Here is a 21,686-nt window from a genome sequence, read left to right as displayed (position 1 = left end):
TCAAATCCAAACATGGCTAATGCTGTGTTTTACTAAGCAGTCCACTTGCCACAACTCAGCTGTAAAGATTTTAACTAGAAGCTCTTGCTGACTTGGTGTTGGGGGATGGGGTTTTAACTGAAGAGGGAAGGGGGGCGAATATGGGGTCACACAGGAGGAGAAATGGAAGAGGGAGGAGGGTCGCTGTTTTCTTTCTCTATGCTTTAGGAAAAGAAAGGAAGGAAGCCCTAGCAAGGAAGAGAAGCCCGAACCAAGTGAGGAGAGATGGATGATTGGGGGAGGGACTGGAGGAAGAGCGCTGTTCATTGGTAGGGCTCGGGTCGAATTACACCATTTGCCGTGCATTAGTTTGTTTTTCTCCCAGCCTGGAGAAGTTGATTCACTGAGACGCGCAGAATCTTTTTTTGGGAGATTACGGCAACGCGAAAGGATACAAAATAATCATTTCCGATGAGGTGAGTTCCTTGCAGCTATATGGACACAGGCTTCTTTGTTGCGCCCGTATTTTGCAGTGAAAGTCGAGGGGGGGGGGGGAGAAAAAACTAGAGAGGAGAAGTCTTTGCTGGGAAACAAAATATTTCTTCTGACCACGTCGCTATGCTGCTCTGCAAAACCGATGGTTGCAGGACAGAAATAGTTGAGGTCCGGACTATTTTTACTAGTGCTTTCGTGCAGCACACTATTCATTCATTCCTTACAGGGCTGGCAAAATGAATCCGTCCAGCTCCAAAGCTTTCCACTCCCAGTAAAGGGGGGAAAATTGTAGTTGTTACAGTTCCTCCTCCGATCTTTTAAAACTGTCTATGAAACCGGTGATTTCAAACTTCTGCGATCAATATCTGTATTTATTTTTATTTTTTTTAAAGAAGAAGAATCACAGAGGATAGTTTTGCGTAAATCCCACATGCGCTATCTCGCTCTCCGCGCACCCTCTGTTGTTTTAGATCAGTTAAGTCAGAGAGAGGCGTAGTAAGGATATCGCATCGTTAATGTTTATATCTTTTCCCTCTGGTTTCCAAAGTTAATCGTAGTGAAAAAGGGGCTGGTGTAACAGTGTACGAGGGAGGAGGAGGGGGGCTGGTGCGGTCGTGGCAGAGCTTTGAAGCTCACTTATCAGAGTGCAGGGGCCCGGGGACGGAGACAGACTCATCAGAGGCAAGAGTCACAATAATGTGTGGCGAGCGGAGCTGAAATCTGTGCGCAACTGGATAAAAGAGAAAAGTGGGGTCCGGATGGAGCGCAAAATAACAGGAATATTACATGCTGGGGGTTTTCTCGCAAATGGATTACCAAAGGAATATGACATTCTGCTGGACTGCCCCGTTCATGTGTGAAATCGGATACTTGAGGTAGGTGTGCCCAGTGTTTTGTTTTTGCAATTAAACCATGGATAAAGCGCATCTTTTTTTTTCGTTTTTTAGAAAAAAATACGTGTTTTTTGTTTTTTTAAATGTTGGTATTAATATTATTGGATTGAATAAAGGGCATAGCCTATTGCTACTGGCCAATCTATCCGGAGCGCTATACTTAGTCACTATAATCTACAAAAGAGTATCAAGTACGTTTCCGAGTAAAACGTCCCGCTTATCGAATGCACGAGTGCAAATGGGTTCCTGATTATAATCATGCTGATAGAAATATAATTGGAGCCACGCAAACGTTTTCCTTTAACCTTTCGTGCAGGCGAGTGTCCCTGTTTTTATTACAATTTCAGTCCCAATAACAAAGCGTTTCTAGTCTGAACTGTTAAACTGTTCAGAGCAGGAATAAAAGTGTTTTCTGGCATTTTGACTTTACAAAAAAAAAACAACTTGGGATAATATCATCAAACATATAATACATGCCCTGATCCATTACTAAAGTCACATATTGGATAATAAATTGCAAAAGCGCTCGTAACCTTTCTGGAGGCAGAGTGGCACGGAAGCCCTGCCCTGTGAATGGATTAAGTGCTATGGAGGCAGTTAAACGAAGCCCCATCACTGTTGTCACTTCACAGATGTCCCCCGCGTCTTTGTTGTCTTTTGTATGAGTTGTGCATGTGGACTAAAAGGGGTCTGAAATGATTTACCACGGACCAAACTTGAATGCCTTTATGCTCCAGTCCATATAATGCATGCATTCGAGCCCGGGCTGCTGCGTGGACTGTGTGCGTAAAACAGGAGAAGAGGATCCAAAGGCAAAACTTGAAAAATAGAAAATGAAACGGAGGAAAAATGATGAAAGCAAGGGAGTCGAGGTAGTTCTTTTGTTTCATAAGGAGCTATCCAGGCGTGATGAGTTTAATTATTTGTGTCTTAAGGTTTAGGAACATGTGGATAAATTAAGTAAAAGAGCAAAAGGTGCTTATTTTGTAGTTGTTGCCATACTAACCTGCTCTACTCACATATGTTTTTTTATTGACAGAAGTGTTCACTCATTTTTAACTATGGTTGGTTTGTGGTCAAAATGTTGCTGCTATAAATTCTCCCAAAGGCTTTAAGTTTTTATAGAAATAAGGGATAAAGGAGGATGTTTGCATTTCCCTGGAAACTTTCAGCTGGCTGAACCATGTCTCAGACATCAGAGAGCTCGGCCTAACTGCTAAAATGACAAACTTGAGATATCGGCAAGGCCATCAGACTGTGGCCGGGTCAGACATCAGAACCAAGCCATGGGTTTGTTGACAGCACAGCTGGCTTGTGTGTCTCACTTCGCTTCACTTTCCAGAGGGTTAGAACTCAGTGACCAGAACGATCACCGTTGACCTCCTCTACAGCCGACCTTAACCCCGGAACAACCACCATTAAACCATACAGTGATCAGTATTAACCCTTTGTAGCCTTATAGGTTCCTAAACTGCTGTTCACAAATCAAATTGTTCCATACTTAATTGGCTGAGAGATGAAAGTTAGACCCTATGTGATGCGCTCAGTGTGGGTACGGTTTTATACTTTGCTTTGTTCCCTCTTAGTCGCTTTTGCAGCCTCGAAAAAGCTCTTCGGAACATGGGTCCATGGACCGGGGGTGGGGCTCTATTGTGTTGACTTGCTCAGAGCCCTTTTTGTTTCTTGGTCACACCTGCAGCACAGGCTCTTTGTGCTCTATAATAGTAGAACTACTGCTGAGAACAGCCTTTCTCCTGTTTCACTCCTCCTCTCGCCAAGGTAGAGAACAAAAGGGAGGGAAGCACGGTTTAGGGTGGCACAGCCTTCTCCTTCAGCCAGATCTCTGAAGCAACAAGTCCAACCAAGCCCCTCAGAAGGGATCCTTAGGTACACAGCCTGTGATTAGGGGGTGCTTGTTATTACTCAAGTGGGGAAAAGGAGTATTAATCATTTGTGGGCATGTCTGGGAGCTGCTCTAATCATCTGGCTGGCTCAATCTCCTGTGTGGCTGCATCTTGATTACTTTCCAAGGGCCACAGTTGAGAGTTTTAACAGCCGTGTCACTGGACGCATGTGGGTTTGAAACAGACAGTCATACATGGACAGGTGATGGTGCAGAAATACAGGTTAGGTCACGATAGGAGCCAATCATTAGAAAACTGACACGGCAAAGATGCATTACATGATATATTGTTAGGTAATCAACTATGGCATGATATTAAAGTTATACGAAGGAGAAAAACACCCTTGTAAATATAAAAATCACTGTGGGTAATAAGTGTGTGTGTGTGTTTTCATCAGGATTCAAATTTATGGCGTCCAGTTAGCCAAATAGCTCTCCTTCCATCTCTGTCCACCATTTTCTGTCTGTAAGTTTCTTCGCCACCATGAGTCAGTTCACTTAATCTTACTTCAACCTCATTCATTGATAAGTGCCAACACAAGTGGTCATGAAGTAGTAACTCTGGAAGGTCAATTCACCATTCAAAGTGGCCGCAATTGCCAACAGCGCCTCGATAAATCAGTCACAAGAGGAATCAAAGCCATATATAGCAGCACAAAATTTTGTTCCACTCCAGTTTAGACAAACATAGTTAAATAATTTAACTTTGTAAAAAAATAAAATAAAAAAAGAACTCCCGGGTCATCCGATTTCCCGTTGTGCAAGTCAGGCAGCCTCAAGCAGCAGCAGCAGCAGCCTTTTGTTCTGCTGGGATTACATCCGCCCTTCACATTCACACGCAATTACAAAATCCTCACGCACTACTGTTGTTTGCTATCCTTTTACTATCCCTAAATTCTCCCAATAGGACCTCCCTGCAAAAACACATTCATCCAGTGCTGCAATTGAGGAGATTTTATGGCTTACGTACTGTATGCCAACGAAAGCACAGCTAAGAGGAGGGTATGTGTTAATCTGTCATTTTAAGCTAAAGGAGCACTAAAGCGTCCCCTGTAACTACCAGAATTGGGCTACAGACCCCTACACCCACCATCAGCAGAAATAGCAGTTCACTTGATTCCCCCCCCCTCCTCCTCCTCCCCCCATGTTTAACACCATGGGTTTGAGCCAAAAACATCAGCAGGGAAAGTGCGTGGTTGTAGGACACTGCAAAGCCTGTAATAACAGAGGTAGAGTAAGGCAAGACTGAATGGCAGTGAGATGCGTGACAAGCCCAGCGTCTCCAGGCTTGTTGAGGCCTATATGTGTGCATGCACACACACACATGGACACGCAGGAGGGCAGGAGCCAGAGAGCGTAAAGGAATAGTCAATAGAAAACATGCTGGGCTCGCTAGAGATTGAGAAGTAATTTTAGATCACTGACCTCTGAATGTCTTCTGTTGCTGTTTTACATTAAAGTTTCTGAGGGAAGCCTTTGCCTTCCACAGCAAGGCTATTACCATGCAAGGAATCATGGGAGATTGGCACTGAGCTTTTCGCCCTTCCTTAGAGTGTTTTTTTCCCGTTCTTTTCATCTGAATTGTTTAGTGGGGGAGAATGGTACAGGGGCAAAAGTGGCATGAATGTGAGTGCTTCTGAAGAGCTCGTGTTAAGCAGGACAAAATTCTGACAGGTAAGGAAACCATTTACCTGTGAATACAGCCAGGTTTTTGACCACAGGTACAGCCTGCAGTGTGTACGATAGCGCTATAGAATTGAAACACGGAGCTCGGTTTATTTACTTTCACAGGGCCTCTGTTTTTCAGCCGTCGAGTATTTGGTATCTATTTCTGTCTCCGGCTTCTAGAAATTCAGCTATTTATTGCCTGCGTTTTAACGCAGCAGATTTCCTGGTGTGAGAGGCGTCTGAATGAGGAAGTAAAAAAAGAAAGAAAACAAAAAAGCTGTGATGCTTTTAAGGATTTTCAGAGTCGCGTCATCAGTCCTCGTTAGGATCAAGTTTCTTACATTTGCTGCTCTGCACAGATCGGGGAAACTGCATCCATAGATCTGTGGATGGGTTCTGCCCAGTGATTCATTGGTGACTACAGTAGAATTACTGCCTGCTTTAACATTATTAATGTTTGTAGTTATAGAGAGAGCAAACAACCCTTTTGGTCCTCATAAAATCTTCCCTTTCCCCCCTTTTTTTGCCAAAACATCAAACCCGTAATTTAACCACTAAGTGGACTAATTGAGATTAAGCGTTGTCTCATCCATGCTTCACATTATCCAGTCATAATGACATTGCTCTTTGAAAGGCCTCAGTATCCCACAGAGTCCTGAATAGCCATGATTACACACTGGTGATGATTAAAACATGTTGGCATTACCCCGATTCCATCTCACCACTACTTTCATTCTTTTTAGTGACATGCCATCACACAGTAGCTGTTTAGACCAAAATTTGATTATTAATGCCTGGAAAAAAAATAAAACACGCACACACACAGCACACTTTACATCAACATGCTGGCACAAAGGTTGTGCAACATATTAGTTGTGCCATCTACATTCTAACAAAAAGATGACATGCTGATTGTTGCTGTCAGGTAAACACCTCGCGGCGGCTCATTTTCTACTTGACAGCCATGTTTGTTTATAATTAATTCACTTAACTGCCATATGCATTGTAGTTTATTTAGTGTTTTTGAACTAAGCTTCTGGACATTTTTTCATAAGCTCGAGGCTCTTCAAAAAATATCAAGATGAAAGTGGCTCGATTTATAGTTACAAAGCACTCGTGGCTACAGTGAATATGGCGAAGTCCATGGATTGCCTTCTCTGGCTGCTGATCTGCCATGTTTCCTGTGTGGATCAATCAAAGCACTAATGGCTTGGCAGGCAGGGCTCACAGACAGCACTGGAGCAGGTGTGCTTTGGGGCTAATTGAAAAATGAGTCAATATTGTGTGTGTGTGTGTGTGTGTGTGTGTGTGTGTGCGCGCGCGCACATGTGTGTGTTCGCGTGGAACACACACATCAGTCTTTGCATTACACCATTTGAAAGAGTGATTACGTATGTGCAGCCGCGTGTGTGCGCATCCAAGTGCGCTCCTGGCTAATCCATCCCTCTGCCTGTGTGACGTCTCCCAGTAAATTGTTTATATCCGTTCAGGCTTTGCCTGCATGAATAATTTGTTTGCCTTATAAATATTTGAATGTACACCGATCATTAATATGCACAGACACAGTCTGTCTCTAAAGTACTCCTTCAGACACTAACATACACACTAAACCCCTGCCACTCCTACAATAAATTATTGCCAAAGTAACTGCTGGTGTATCATGTCTACAATCAGATCCTGTACAAGCTTTTATCCACAAAAATTACTACAATGTCAAAACAGCTGTACATGAGTAGGAGCTCATAATACAACTGTGAGTGAATCACTGCGCTGCAATAAAGCACACCGACCCCAAGGAAAAGCTCGAGCAATAACCACAACTAGAGCGCTGATAGAGGCGTGCTAAGGTTAGAGCAGAGGCTACACTTGTGATGATGATGAAGTTGCAATGTGCTGATTAGTGTTGAGCCTGGCCCAGTACAAACCAATCAGAGCACAGATGTACTGAGACAGCAGGCCTGCCACGTTTCTAACAGAGTCGACTTCCGCTCTTTGCAACACACACAGAGACACCCCACCGGTCAGTTGGCTGACCTTCCCTTAGACAACAGATGCAGGAAAAGGTAGAGGGGAAGTGCCAAGCGCTGCCACTGAGAGCTCAGTCATCAATAAACACGAGAGCGTTTTACTGTATGTTTGCATCACAAAAGCTTGAAAAAGAGACAGTTGTTGCTCCGAGTTTAACAAAGGGTTTGGACTCGGTTCGCGTAGTTCACAGCGGTACAAAAGATTATATTTAGCACATGTCAAGTAACGAGAGCATGTCATGTTTTTTTTTTTGTGTGCGTTTCCAGGTAACATCTCCGCCAGTGTGAAACAGGAAGTGTCGTCTGTGAGCAGACATGGGCCAGAAAGCTGCGCTTCTGCTCAGTGAGCTGCTGCTGCTGTTACTGACAGTCTCGCGCACTCTCCTCGCAGTCAGCTTCCCGGAGGACATCGTACCCCTCGATGTCGTTGACGCGCACTGTGAGTACACTCGTAAATGAGCTCAACAGAGACCGGGTTGAGATTATAATTACTTGAATGTCACTCAAAAATTATAAATAAATCCCCATGTAAACCTTTTACTTGCTCCACTCAGAATATTGTTACAAAAACTTAAGACAAACACTAGCGCCTCCTCCCTCTCATCGGGTCCATACTTTAGACGCTAGCATCCCATATCCACCGTAATAAAATCAATCTGCTGTGATGTAATGGAATAACAGAGTGGTATGCTGGCACAGGCAGCTGTTATCGAACACACAAAAACATTACAGTGACGCACAGGTCTGATTGGAGAGACTGTAGTTGAGTCTACGTACACATAATTCCCATATCTAACTATATGTTTAATCAGAACAGGGTGGTTTATCAGCGTATCACTGTTTGCTTTTACCATTAGCCTCCCGGTAATAGCACATGTTTGTTGTCACTGCAGTTTCACGGCGGTACCCTGTATTCAGAGGCAGGCCCTCTGGCAACGAGTCCCAGCATCGCCTTGACTTTCAGCTGATGACCACGATACAGGACACTCTGTTCATCGCTGGCAGGTAAATCCAACACACACACACATACTGTCTTCACACACACATACACACACTTCTCCCCCTCACCAATATACTCAGTCACTCCTTGGCAGGTAAACAGTGGCATAAAGGGGTGGGATGCGGGGAGGGTGAGCTCTTAGCGTTATTGGATCTCTGGCTTCTGGTCGTGCATCTGATGTATATGGCTGGTATTGATCCAGTAAAGGCGTCTATCTTCCCGGCCTGACGCGCTGTCAGGGATTTCTTGGCATCTTTACATTTCTTTTTGCTATTTATGGGCAGTGGGATTAATCTGACCACTAGCACTACTGTAATATTGTAGCAGGAAATCACTTTGACATCTAACAGTATAACACCTTCCCCCTCTGGAGCCCCTGTAATCACCACCACATGTATCGGTGTTGTCAGATGGTATGCTAGAAATGTGCGTGTTTTTACTGAAAGTGAAGTGAAATTGTGTTGTGTATTTGTTGACAAGAATGTAAAATTTCACGATTATTCATTTATTTATTCTATAGTAAATGAGGCCTTCTAATGATAAGGACACAAAATTTTCTCATAATTGGGAGAATAAGAAAATACTTTGATTAATGTACACACACAAAGACCCAGTAAGTAAGTATATATTCCTTGTTGTCACTGAGCTGCATGTTTTGTTGTTCGTCCACAGAGATCAGGTGTACCTAGTCAGCCTGAGAGAATCCTACAGGAATGAGATCATTCCTTACCGGGTAAGATTCTCACCACAAGCTGCTCTCTCAATCCGCAAATACTGAAAGGGCTTCATAGAAAATACTGAACCATTCATCACAGAGTGGACAGGTGGTGAAATGAGAGAGTGGAAAAAGTGCGTGCCTGCTTGTTATGTCGCACGCATGTGTCTGATACCTCATGTTGTTGTTCTTTTTTTTTTTTTTACAGAAACTAACATGGCGATCGGGCCAAGCTGACAGAGAGATGTGTGCTGTGAAGGGAAAACACAGAGTAAGTAGGGGGAAAAAAATCATTAACCTGCACACTTTTTGTTTGGTCACCCATGACATGGACAGAAAGTTAAACTGCGAACCTCTAAAAACACAATATAATGTTGTGCATTTTCCTCCAGGACGAGTGCCACAACTTCATCAAAGTTCTGGTTCCAAGAAATGATGACCTGGTGTTCATCTGTGGTACTAATGGCTTCAACCCAATGTGCAGATACTACAGGGTCAGTATTCAGGGTCAGAGCCTGTGATTCATTAGTCAAAGCTCATGCAGGCTGTGTACAACAGCATGCAGTGGTCCCTCGTTTATTGCAGGAGTTGCGTTCAAAAAACAACCTGTGATAGGTGAAATCTGTGAAGTAGCCAACTTTATTTTTTGCAATTATTATAGATGCTTTAAGGCAGTAAAACCCCTCACAACACCTTTATACCCTTTTCTCAGACAGGCATGAACATTTTCACACTTTTTCTCTCTTGTTTAAACACTCTCAGTTCAAACCTTCGTAGAAAAATAAATCCAGTATTATCAAATGAAGCCAAAGGCACACGCGGTCGCCTTTGATGGTGCAAAACGTTTCGTCGACATTGTTGTGTTCGTTTTGGAGAAAAATTACAAACATACAGTGCAGCACTTCAGAGTCACACTGGTATCGATCGAAGATTTATGTAAATTCGACAAGCTGAATGCATTCTGTACTGTACAGGAGACACGGCACGAGATTGATTGACAGTCTACAGCCAATCAGGACGCAGAACACCGCGTAGTAAAAGAGGGAAAAAAAATGCAAAATTGTACCAAAAAAATCTGCAAAACAGCAAGGCTGCGAAAGGTGAACCGCGTTATAGGGAGGGACCACTGTACACCAAATGTGGACTGTTACTAGATAAACAGCAATGTTTTACTTCCTGTACTATCTTTTTTTTTTTTTTAAGAAATTTGGCAAGATTTCTTTCAGTGATTTATGTGTGCACCGGTGCTTCTGTGTGTGATTGTTTGCACCGTGCCTCTTGAGAAAGCTCTTTTTAATGTGTGGGTGATCGCTCCGTTCCCTTCAGCTGGATAACCTAGAGTTTGATGGGGAAGAGATCAATGGACTGGCACGGTGCCCATTTGACTCCAAGCAAACCAACGTTGCCCTTTTCGCTGGTAAGGGTCAAGCACACACCCGCCCACGCACGCAGTTCATCTCGCCAAAGAACAACTAATGTGTTCCTACTTACGCTCTCATTATCACCCCTGTGTCTTTGCCACGGTAAAACTGTGCCTGCAGCGCTAGCAACTCGGCCAATTAAGCTCTATAAAAGAAGACAAAACAACAAAGGATCCAAGAGCAGCGCATCCTACTTTTTGGTGACTGTTTCCTTCTTGTTTTTGTTCTTAGAAGGGAAGCTGTATTCTGCAACTGTAGCTGACTTCCAGGCCAGCGATTCTGTCATCTATCGGAGTATGGGTGATGGATCAGCCTTGAGAACCATCAAGTATGATTCCAAATGGCTGAAAGGTAATCCTTGTTTCTCTCTCCTCTTACTTCACTTGAGATACATGTGTCTACCTGCCAGCTAGCTCGATGCTCATGGTGCCTTTGCGTGGTATATGTATGTGCGCTGGCTGTCAGGGTTGTTTTTGGAGGGATAGAGAGCTCCCCTGCCTTGCCAAGCTCCAGGAGGATATGGCCTGTTCTCTCACAGGCAATCTAGGTCACCCCCAGTCATATACAGCCTTGTACAAATCCCTGAAATATTCAACATGCACAGTGGTGGTGACAATGCAGAAATACACTTCAACTCTCTGCCTCTGTCTCTCTTTCAGAACCTCATTTCCTGCATGCTGCAGAGTATGGGAATTATGTGTACTTTTTCTACCGGGAGATCGCGGTGGAGCACAGCAATCTGGGAAAAGTAAGACCGTGCACCTGCCGTTTATAATGCATCACATATTCCACACAGACAGCATATGCATGCCTTTATCCAAGACTACAGCTTTACGCCTCCCTCAGTGCCTGCGTTTCTGCCACAAATGGACCCGGTGGTAATGGGGGCCCATTCAGGCGCTGACACTACATGAAATTAGAATACCCGAGAAATTTCACGACAAGTGTTTGGTAGGGATGTTCTACTAACGTAAAACCATTACACAGTGGAGAGGATTTGTCTCACAGAGATTGCACGCTTTTGTGTACGCCTCTCCGTGTGAGGCACACACACGCAGATGGCATTATAAATGTCCCAGGTTTGAGGCCAACCTCAGATTTGACCATGCCTCATCCTGAGCTGGCCGGGCCACAGGAAGCCGGCATCCTCCATCAGCCACCAGCTTATGAATATTTCAACCCAACTAATGCTGGGGTGACACCTGGGCTCTGATGGAGGTTTGCACTGGTAAATAATTAAAGCTATCCAAGCCAACTGCTTTATCGTACTTGATTTATGCTTTAAGCCTTGGCAGTATGTGCAGTCCGACACACTTACACATGGCCCAGCTTTAAGTCAGTATAGGCCCATTGCATGTGTTTTTTTTTTCTTTCTTTTTTTTAAATATTTGCTCCAGTCAGAGTGAACAAGTTAAATATGAGAGAGTCTGTTTGTTAAGTCATCTGTGCTGAGTTGCTACAGGATGGGGAGATGCATTATTCAGCATGTTGAAGTGTTTTTAGTGGCATTCACTGAGATGCCCTCCTCATCCACACGCCTCAGTCCTCTCTGGGGGAAAAAAAACAACAACAAAAAAACCTCTGCACCTCACAGGTTGTGTATTCCCGCGTGGCCCGAATCTGTAAAAATGACGTGGGTGGGTCACAGAGGGTGCTGGAGAAGCACTGGACCTCTTTCGTGAAGGCGAGGCTGAACTGCTCCGTGCCGGGGGAGTCCTTCTTCTATTTTGATGTGCTCCAGTCCATCACCGACATCATCGACATCAACGGGGTTCCCTCTGTGGTGGGTGTGTTCACCACGCAGATGAACAGGTGAGCCGTAGCTGCTGCTGCTGCGGGATGAATTAAGAGTTCAAACAAACGGGGGATTTTATCTAGATATTTTTCCTTTTCTGCAGTATTCCAGGGTCAGCGGTGTGTGCCTTCTCCATGGCTGATATAGAAAAAGTATTCTTGGGCCGGTTCAAGGAGCAGAAGACCCCTGACTCTGTGTGGACTCCGTTCCCAGAGGAGAAGTTACCCAAACCTCGGTAACGGTTCATCTTTTCTCTACCTCAGAATAATATCCAAATTCCAAATCCAAATGCGGAACCAAGAAACTAAACTAAGAGGGCGATGTACAAAGATGTTTTTTTTTTTAGATTTTAAACGTGGCACGTCTTCGAGCAGATGTGGTGCTGGACTCGTCAGCTGTTTACCGCCTGTCATTTTTCACCTTGTCTTAACCCTTCTTTGTCCAGGTTAAACCCAGTGAAATGAAATCTTTTGCACCAGGTTATTAGTTTTGACCCAGCACACACATTTACCATCTGCTGACGATTAAATAATTAATTTAGTATAATTAGATGCGCTGCATATTTAACCTGTTTACAGTCAGCGCCTATATTTGCAGCCCTGCCCTGCGTACAAAACACAGAGTCCACGAAGCACGTAATTACCCCAGTAAATCATTTATGGGAGGATAACCATGCATATGTATATTTTATGCCTCCAGCTGAGGTCTTTTTGTGATCCTAATAAGCACCTGCTACTCTCCCCCACCCTCTCGTGGCACTTTTCCATCCATCTCAGAACACATTATTATTACTCCCTGGTGTGCGATCATATAGGCTGATCTTTGACCTTTTGCCCTCCGTGCAATGGCACTCTCTATCCTAGACCCGGGAGCTGTGCAGGTCACGGTCCATCTGCGTCCTTTAAGAGCTCCGTCGAGTTCCCGGACGATACCCTGCAGTTCATCAAGTCCCACCCCCTCATGGACACAGCTGTGCCTTCTATAGGAGATGAGCCTTGGTTCACCAAGACACGGGTCAGGTAAACGCATAAAGAGCATATATCTTACATTTGAAACTTGTGATTTCAGATCATACCTTTTATTGGAAGGATAACCAAGTAAAGTCCTAAAAATAAAAAGTAATCAAAAATCTTGCCAAGATCTTTCACAACCCAGATCTATATGATAGTTGAGCATTTGTTGTGAATCTGTTGGTATTTTTCAAATGTGGATGAAGTAAGTCCTTCAGTGGAAAATTGGTAAATAGTATTCATAGATGACACAAAGATATAAAACAGGCCTTACCTATGTTGATCAGTGAGCATAAGGGATTTGTGTATTCAAATAGTCTTTCCTATTTTGCATGAAATAACCCCTGCTGTGAGTAACACATGCCTTCTGCTACGTATAAAGGTACAGGCTGACAGCGCTGGCTGTGGACAGTGAAGCAGGACCCCACAAGAACTACACAGTGGTGTTCATCGGGGCTGAGTCGGGGGTCGTCCTCAAGGTTCTAGCCAAGACCTCCACCGTGTCTCTGAATGACAGCCTGCTCCTGGAGGAAATAGACATCTTCAACAGGGCCAAGTAGGCACACATGCACTTTTCACCCTCTCTCTGTCTGCTCCCTCTTCTCTTTTCCTCTTTTCCTCCCTTTCTGTCTTTTGGCTGTGGAGTCAGCAACTCTTACAGTGATGATTCCTGGCACAGATGGCAGTGTCTGTCAGCTTTGTGCTCATGTGCATGTGTGTGTGTGTGTGTGTGTGTGTGTGTGTTTTTGTGTTTTTTGAGTCTGGTATGTGTGTGATTTGTGGAAGCTAAAATGCACACTGCCAGGAGTCAGGGGTTAAATTCTTGTTAAACTGTAAGAAGAAGCTTCTGTGAGTCGTCAACCTAACAAGTGATTAAATCTTCCGAGACTGAAACGGGAGACAGACGGATCTGATAGACCTCTGATTAGGTTTCTCTCCACCCTGTCCAGGTGCCTGTCTAACCGTGAGGATGACAAGCGTGTCCTCTCGCTGCATGTGGACAAAGACGCACACAGCCTTTATGTCGCCTTTTCAAGCTGTGTCATCCGTATTCCCCTGAGCCGCTGTGAAAGGCATTCCTCCTGCCACAAGTAAGTGATGCACTGCTGCACACGTAGGAGGTTAAATAAAAATGTCCTTTGCACAGCCAGTCATAGCTTTATTGTTTTGTTCTTCGGCTAAATGTCATAAAAGCAACGATAACAGCTTTACCTTGTGCCTTGTGGTTAATGTTCAGTCAGTCACAAGTGATTATAGCGTTCTTTCCAGAATGATTAAACCTGGCGTTCTGATGTGTGTGTTTGTGTGTGTGTGTACGTTTTTGCCATACCAGGTCCTGCATTGCATCAAGGGATCCTTATTGTGGCTGGAAGCCTCACGGAGCCTGTGAGAGGATACAGCCGGGTGTTTTGTGAGTTCACAGCCCACCTGCAATATGAAGCGCAAATATTACAGATGAGAAAATGACAAGAATATTTATTTATTTTTTTGTTGTTGTTGCTATTTTGGATTAATATCTGTTTCTATCTTATGTCTTTCCCTCTCTCTCTTTTCAGGGCTGGATATGAGCAGGATGTTGAATTTGGAAACACGGCCCACCTCGGAGACTGTCAAGGTATCGATCTCATCTCCATGCCATGCTATTTGTCCTCAGACATATACAAACACACACATGCAGCTATACACACACTGTACACAAACTCATCTCTGCATACACCATGAGCCTGCACACTCACATCAGTAACCACTCCAGTAACTTGTCCCTACATTAGTCTTACGTGCAGTATTAACACACATATCTACACAGAGTACATGGCCACCTGTAACTAATACTGCCCGTGAGGCGGAAACATGGACATGTACAATTGAGGGTCATGTTCAGCCGGTGCAAATGACAGAGGTCTTGTGATATGTCACGGCTAGAAAATGTACATTGACTGATTTCACTGCACCTGTCCCTTCATATGTATCAGCTAAACATGACCCATGGCTGAACCACAGTATTGATCAGAACCAGAGTGCCTCCAGTAAGAAAATGACACTGCTGGCCGAGTGCTTAATATACTTCCTGTTAAAATCTAAACTAATCTGCACTCTTAGTGTCTCTCAGGAGTTTTATTTTTCTTTTCTTTTAATTTTCAGAGTTTCCTTATAATGATTTCTTGTCCCTTTTAATTCTTTTAGCATTTTTGGGCACTACTTCAGCGCCAGATTACAAATCATTTGGCGATCCTACCTCTGGTTAGTTTGATCTTTTACTCAAATGGTTTCTTTCCTTGAGTTCAGCATCTCCTGCCTTTTTCTTTCAACCCCTGCTTCCCTTCATCTTTTCGTATCAAACACCTCTCGAATGCTTATATTCCCTGTGTTCATTTTCATCGCCATCAATAACCGAACCACCACGCAACATCAGCACTCTAACTGGGCGACGATTGACTTCCTCCTTTTCACCCATCACCTCCTGTTCTGATCCATCCTCCCTCTTGCATGCCTACTCCACTATACCTTGGCAACCTTCCTGTTGTGTACCAACTCCTCTTTTAACCATCACTTATTTCCTTTTTAAATTGTGTTCAAAATGTACATTTATTGGTATTTGAAAACACAATCATTTAAACTGTGATAAAGTTTACTCTTTTGTTTTTCCATACACTCTACCGATGCCTACTAACTGGGATGATAACAGTATGCTTTTCACTCGTCTGCACAGTTTAACAGTTTGTTTGTCACCACAGACATGGAGTTTTCATCAGCGCCAGTCACTATCCAGCCCAGTGGGCCCATACTCCCCCCAGTACTCATACCCAGTCAGAGCCCCAGCTCTGGGCCTGATCCAGAGCTCTACGGCTCACGCTTTGTGCTGCAGGATGACCCAGCCACCTCCCGTTCTTTAGACTCTATCCCAGGGGGCCAAGAGGGTAAGGCCCACAGGGAGGCAGCCAGCATGCTGCATTGAGCCTGATCTGATAGCTGCCAGGAAATGTCACTAAGCCACGCTAATGTGAAAGTACACATATATGCAAACACACTGTGGTTGCTAATACGGTTTTCCCTTAGATAGCATGGCAGATATTAGTCTTTTCATTAAACATTTATATTATGATTAATATTTTATTTTCATAATAACTTTTTTCTTTACTTAAATGGTAATTTCCTTCATCTTCTTTCTTTCTTTTACGCAACACTGCTCTAATGTAGTTTCTTTAAAAGCTCTTGTTAGGAATGGCCTCTTGCAGGTTAGACTTTCTAACCCTAGTTCTAGTAATAGATTACCCTGGCTGGTAAATCATTGACTGGACCAGCTCTGCCACATCATGGCCGCACGGTGGATGACTAACTCTTTCAATGTCTGTGGTTACTAACAAACTTTCTGTAGAGCAGCAGCTATCCGAACACCTGGATGGAAAACACTTTCCTCTGATCAATTTCCTGCTGGTTGATCTCCTGCGGGAAGAGATTGACTTGGCTCTCTATCTGAGATAAGAGCGCACTCCTAACCCTTTAGTGCTGCATGCATGACAAAGTGTCTTGGAATGTGGGACAAGGCCACACTTTGAGTCTTCCCGGCTGAACTAACATAACATTTCCTCTTAAAGAAGGACAAATTGGGTGTGGGTACATAACAACTTCTTCACCATATTTCTTCTTCATCTTAGATTAGGATGAATGTAACAATATTTGTGGTTAACTACGTTGTATGGTGGAGGTTGAAAAGCAGAAGCTTAAGCATGGCTGTGTTCACACAATACTATATCATTTCTGCTGTGGGTACACGTCACGGAGTCCTTTCGCCAGAGGGTTAACTGATGCCTCACTGTTTTGTAGGTGTGTGGGATATACAAGCTGGTGAGACCAACCAGATGGTCCACATGAACATCCTGATCACCTGCGTGTTTGCTGCTTTTCTCATGGGTGCCCTACTGGCAGGTTTAATTGTGTTCTGCTACCGAGACTCATTCCTCCGTAAACCAAGACATGTCCACAAGGATGCAGAGTCTGCACCATCTTGCTCTGATTCCACTGGAAGCTTTGTCAAGCTCAATGGCCTCTTCGATAGCCCCGTAAAGGTACAGCCAAACTACAAACTAAAAAGCAGCTTCAATCATACCGCTTTTGTGGAGAAGAGTCATTGAACAAGATGTGAAACTGTCTAATCTTACTCTTGGTTTTATTATCACATTCTTAGGAGTACCAAACCAACAATGATTCTCCGAAGTTGTACACCAATCTTCTCAGCACTGGCAAAGACCTGAACGCGCCCAACGGTGACACTAAAACCGTCATCTTGCGGGATGGATGTCAGCCCCCTGAGTTGGCTGCTCTGCCCACACCAGAGTCTACCCCTGTGCTTCAGCAGAAAGGTCTACAGCCCATTAAAAACCAGTGGGAGAGGGCACATGGGAAGGTCAGTGGGTCCCATAAGGAGTCCAACTCATCTGCCAAGAGTCCTCAGTTCCTTCCTTCTTCTCCTACTCCTGCTAACTCTAGCTCCCACCACCCTCACCTCGCCCTGGGACACTCGCACATCCCAAGCGCCGTGGTCTTGCCCAACGCTACACATGACCACCCCAGCCATGAAAATGGGGAAGATACACTACCACATTCATCTGAAAAGAAGCTTAAGAATCCAGATTCTAAAGGAACTAAGAAAGACCAGAAGAGGTCTGTGGATGCCAGAAATACCCTAAATGACCTTTTAAAGCACCTCAATGACTCTGTGGCCAACCCCAAGGCCATTCTTCAAGAGGGATCAGTACCCCGCCCGAGGCAGCACCTCACACTCGAGCCCATGGAGGAACTGACTGAAATACCCCCCAAGGTGCCCAGTCGAGAAGCTTCCTTGTACTCTCCCTCCTCCTCCCTGCCAAGGCACAGCCCCACCAAGAGGGTTGATGTGCCCATGCCCACTACACCAACGGGAAGCCTGAGCATGGGGGGCACCCTGGAGAGGCAAAGAGGGGGGTACCAACTCCAGCGGAGTGCATCTCACAGGCACTCCTTATCCACCTCACCAAATGGGGTAACCATGGGGGTGTCTGTGTCTCGCCAACACAGTATGAACAGGGGGGGTTACATGCCTCCGACACCCCCATCCAGACTTGATTCACATGGTGGAGTTATGGCACCAGGAATGCATTCAGCCCACCCACCCTCAGTATCCAGACAGAGCAGCTACAGTGGGCATGGCTCACTTCCTCGCACCGGGCTTAAACGGACCCCTTCAATAAAGCCAGATGTGCCGCCTAAACCCAATGGGTTTTCACCACAGACTCCACAAATGCGAGTAGTCAACAAGTACAGCTATTAAAAGACCATGGACACTTCAAAGTGAGTTCTTGGCCTTGACTGTAGAGCTTTGAGCCCTGAGGGCTTGGGGGAGGGAGCACAGATGGGATAAGGCCTAGTGTGTGTTTGTGTATCAACTTGAGGTGTATTTCCCCTTTAAATGATATGCACATTCACTCACACTAAAACCAGAAAGTCATACATATGGCCAAAGATACTCGTTGGGGCCTCTTTGCAACCCCGCAAGCCAACCTCCTTCCCTTGCCACAGTAGCCACAGGATATGATCAGTGGACAGTGGTGAATCTGCTGCTGCCCAGTGTATCTGGGCTTAGGTCTCACCCGTTACCACATTTGGAGCGAGGTTTAGGACACCAGCAGAGGCCACGATGGTGTATGTGGGACCAGGTCAAAAAAAACAGTGGAATACTTGAAGAATGGGCCTCATTTGTCACTCCCCTTGAGCACTGTCTTCCCACTAATGTGAAGTGAACAGAGAGAAGCCAGAGGCCATAACTTTGGCTGTAAGATGGCATAAGGCAGATGGAGGGGAAGATCAAAACGTATAGCGCGTGTGTTGTTTTAAGATACACGTGGCCGTAAACAGCTGATCAAAACTGTAAGAAAAGAGAAAGTGTGTGTGTGTGTGTGTGTGTGTGTGTGTGTGTGTGTTGGCTGACAGGAAAGCAGATTTGTGTAAATGCAGGAACTATATTAGTGCCACTTGCCCAAGAATGCACCTTAAGACATTTAAGACCTAAGTCACTGTCTTTCATTAAAACAACATATTTTCTTTGATCTTCTTTAAACCCCCCTGGACAGAGCTGAGGTCATACCTCTTTGTCACTCTGTTGTGTACTTAGTAATTAGATTAGGTTGTGGTGAATTGGTCATGCTGGCTGTACACAGAAATGGCCAACTCAAATTTTGCTCACTGGTTTGTGCTATTGATTTCAGATATAGGAGTTTGTCCCTGATGCATGTATTCCCCCTACCAGTCGAGGATAGCGCGTGCGTGCGTGCGTGCGTGTGTGTGTGTGTGTTGTAGACAGAGGCCAAGGAGTAATTTTAAGCAACCAAACGCACTGATACATGAAGCAAGATGTCTCTCTCTGGGACTGAAACTTCCTCTAACCTCCACTGCCCCTTTGTAAGAATTCAAGAGTGGTTCAAGAGTCTTCTGTCTTTATGTAGCAATGGTATTAAAAGAAAATGCATTTTTCATCTCATTCTGTAACTGGGTTTCCAACAAAATGACTTGCTTTTATAATCTTTTACTATTTTATTTAAAGAAGTTACCATTTTGAAACTAAAGCATCACCAATGGTTTAGCCCATATATTTGAATTCAACATTTCAAGGCAGGTTTATTCTGTTAAATGTCTGTGTGTGCGTGTCCCCTGATAGAAGAATGCTAGTTTTTTTTTCCTCCCACTTTAAATCCTATTTGCGACATATTTAACTGAACCTAGAACAATACATGGATGTACCATCTTTGTCTTCTGTCCAGTTCTGCAGCCCATGTTCCCTGTGCAGATTTTCCTGCGAGTGGCCCCGTGTACAATCAACACTACATTTATCAATGTGTCCAAATGAGTCATGCTGGGAATGACAAGATACTGTATATACTAAAAAATACTATAAATAAGGAGTATAAATATTTTTAGGCAAGTGAACCCGAATCTGTGCGTTGTGTGCCTTATTCACGAATACAGTATATAATATTGGCAACGTCAATTGGTCCTCTGTATGTTATGTCATATGCTCGCTATATGAGTGATTTTTTTACATAAGCAAATTGAAATTTTAGCAGGATGCGCATCGGAAATCTAAACTGAAGCGATACTGAAAACACACTGACAAACATTCCATTTGTGGATGCGAGTCACACAAAGGGAAAGCAAAAACACCTACTGGGATATAAATCGGTTCATTCCTCCTTTACTGCCGGTGTTGAAATGAGTGGTGTTAATCCACCAGGTAAAGGTGCCATGCAGTGAATGTATTTTTCTTGAACGTGGGATGTAGGTAGGGTGGTGAGACCTTGCACTGTGGAGCAGTCAGCTCAACGCAGCATATCCTGCCCACAGCCGATGTATTAAAACAGTGTTCACACAAAAGCCGTCTTTTGGCATGGCCGCCCGGAATCTGTAATTCCCCCAGGATTGCAGGACAGGAATTGTTTCTATTGGCCAGCAGTGACGACCAAGGGATCATTTCTCGTAGCAGTGGGTACTTATTTTTAATTTTTTTTTTTTCCTTTTGTGAGGGCGGGGGGTGAATTCTGAAATCTCATTCGAGCGTCAGTTGCCTGTTCAAGCCCAAAGCCACATTTTGTTTACAAGTGATGATTGTATGTAAAGACTTTCTGCCTGTCATCGAACCAGAGTCTGGGCTGTCTCTTTTCTACTCGACACATGCACACTGACATCACAGACACACACTCAGCATACACTGTTCAACTGCCTTGTACATTGCAATATGAACTGGGTCTTTCAGTTGCAATCTAAATTGAAGCCTTTATATTTCAGTCTGGTGTACGTGCAGATGAACCAGACTTTGTCATGTAATTCTAATTTAAATACTGTGCAACGTGGCGATGAGAGGCCAGCTGATCTCCAGAGTATTTGAGCGTGTAGATATGTTGTAAAATTGTACTGTGAATGTGTAAATAATAATGATGGTCTTTGTTTCATGATATTTTTTGTTTGTTTTTTTTCTCCATTTTTTAACACGGCATGTATAGTTGAAATAAAACATTACTGCACAGAAATGGTGGCATTGTGGTGTTTTTCCACAACAAACTGCTGATGAACTCAGCAGAGCTGGGTTTCGTAAGCCATCTCTTTGTTTATCGTGTTTCTGGACAACTGAGGAAGGCTCAGATTTGAGAGATAGGGCCTTGTGAATCTGGTGGTGAAATGTAGTAGGTTGTTGCAACATGACTGGGAAGGAAGTAGCTAGCTGGGTTCTGGGAGCAGACTGTAGAATGATTAAGACTATTTTTAGATGTCTGGGGCCAGCACAGAGTCAGCCACACCAGATAGCATGTGGGAAAGTTTCCAAATTAGTATGTTCTTGTAGACACCGAACATCTGGACTAACTGCTCCCCAGGGGATAAGATCTAAGCCACCAATGAGCTGTGGTGGAATGCACACAAAAGTAGCACCCACATACATTTGGATGCATGCAGCGCAAACATCTCGTTTATGTTATGCACTGATAAAGCTGTGGGGAACATCAACAAAGAATAAACAAGTGATGGTTGGATAAGAGGCAATCACGAGTTCATGTTATCCAGTTTGTTGAACTGCGAAAAAAATGTGATTGTCTTTTGAAGTGGGATTATTCATTCACCTTTAAAGGATGTAATATATGAAACTAATGCACATATAATAACAGTAAGTTATAAGTAAGTAATAAGTCTAGAACTGCAAAATGAACACAATCAAAATACAAAAAGATTCATAAATAAAACGTGTTATCATAGGATTT

The 21,686-nt window shown here is 44.0% G+C and overlaps 1 protein-coding gene across 5 annotated transcripts; it reads left to right on the top strand.

Annotated features, from left to right (window-relative positions):
* Positions 1–201: 201 nt before the first annotated feature.
* sema6d (semaphorin 6D) lies at positions 202–20,963 on the top strand. Of its 5 annotated transcripts, none has more exons than XM_085154583.1 (20): positions 202–455; positions 7,233–7,404; positions 7,859–7,970; positions 8,638–8,698; positions 8,889–8,951; positions 9,073–9,174; positions 10,007–10,097; positions 10,333–10,452; positions 10,761–10,849; positions 11,696–11,913; positions 12,000–12,131; positions 12,760–12,915; positions 13,289–13,462; positions 13,857–13,997; positions 14,240–14,317; positions 14,463–14,521; positions 15,091–15,147; positions 15,642–15,824; positions 16,732–16,973; positions 17,093–20,963. In XM_085154583.1, the coding sequence occupies exons 2-20, from the start codon at positions 7,281–7,283 to the stop codon at positions 18,212–18,214; spliced, it is 3,324 nt and encodes a 1,107-aa protein (XP_085010709.1). In that variant the 5' UTR covers positions 202–455; positions 7,233–7,280; the 3' UTR covers positions 18,215–20,963. The 5 variants fall into 5 exon arrangements, with proteins under 5 accessions (XP_085010709.1, XP_085010704.1, XP_085010717.1 ...); XM_085154578.1 differs by having other exon boundaries at positions 202–1,349; XM_085154591.1 differs by lacking the exon at positions 15,091–15,147 and having other exon boundaries at positions 203–1,349.
* Positions 20,964–21,686: the final 723 nt, after the last annotated feature.

Source organism: Neolamprologus multifasciatus, chromosome 1 (genome assembly GCF_963576455.1).
Source record: "Neolamprologus multifasciatus chromosome 1, fNeoMul1.2, whole genome shotgun sequence".
Classification (NCBI taxonomy): Eukaryota; Metazoa; Chordata; class Actinopteri; order Cichliformes; family Cichlidae; genus Neolamprologus; species Neolamprologus multifasciatus.
Note: the sequence above shows the minus strand (reverse complement) of the source record. Positions and strands in the feature narration are given on the sequence as shown.

What these genes read in the sequence shown, in the direction of transcription:
- sema6d (XM_085154583.1), top strand. Translation starts at nt 7,281, where the DNA reads ATGGGCCAGAAAGCTGCGCTTCTGCTCAGTGAGCTGCTGCTGCTGTTA. An exon ending in CAATGTGCAGATACTACAGG is followed by an intron (nt 9,175 to 10,006) that starts GTCAGTATTCAG and finishes CGTTCCCTTCAG; the next exon opens with CTGGATAACCTAGAGTTTGA. An exon ending in TTCACCAAGACACGGGTCAG is followed by an intron (nt 12,916 to 13,288) that starts GTAAACGCATAA and finishes CTACGTATAAAG; the next exon opens with GTACAGGCTGACAGCGCTGG.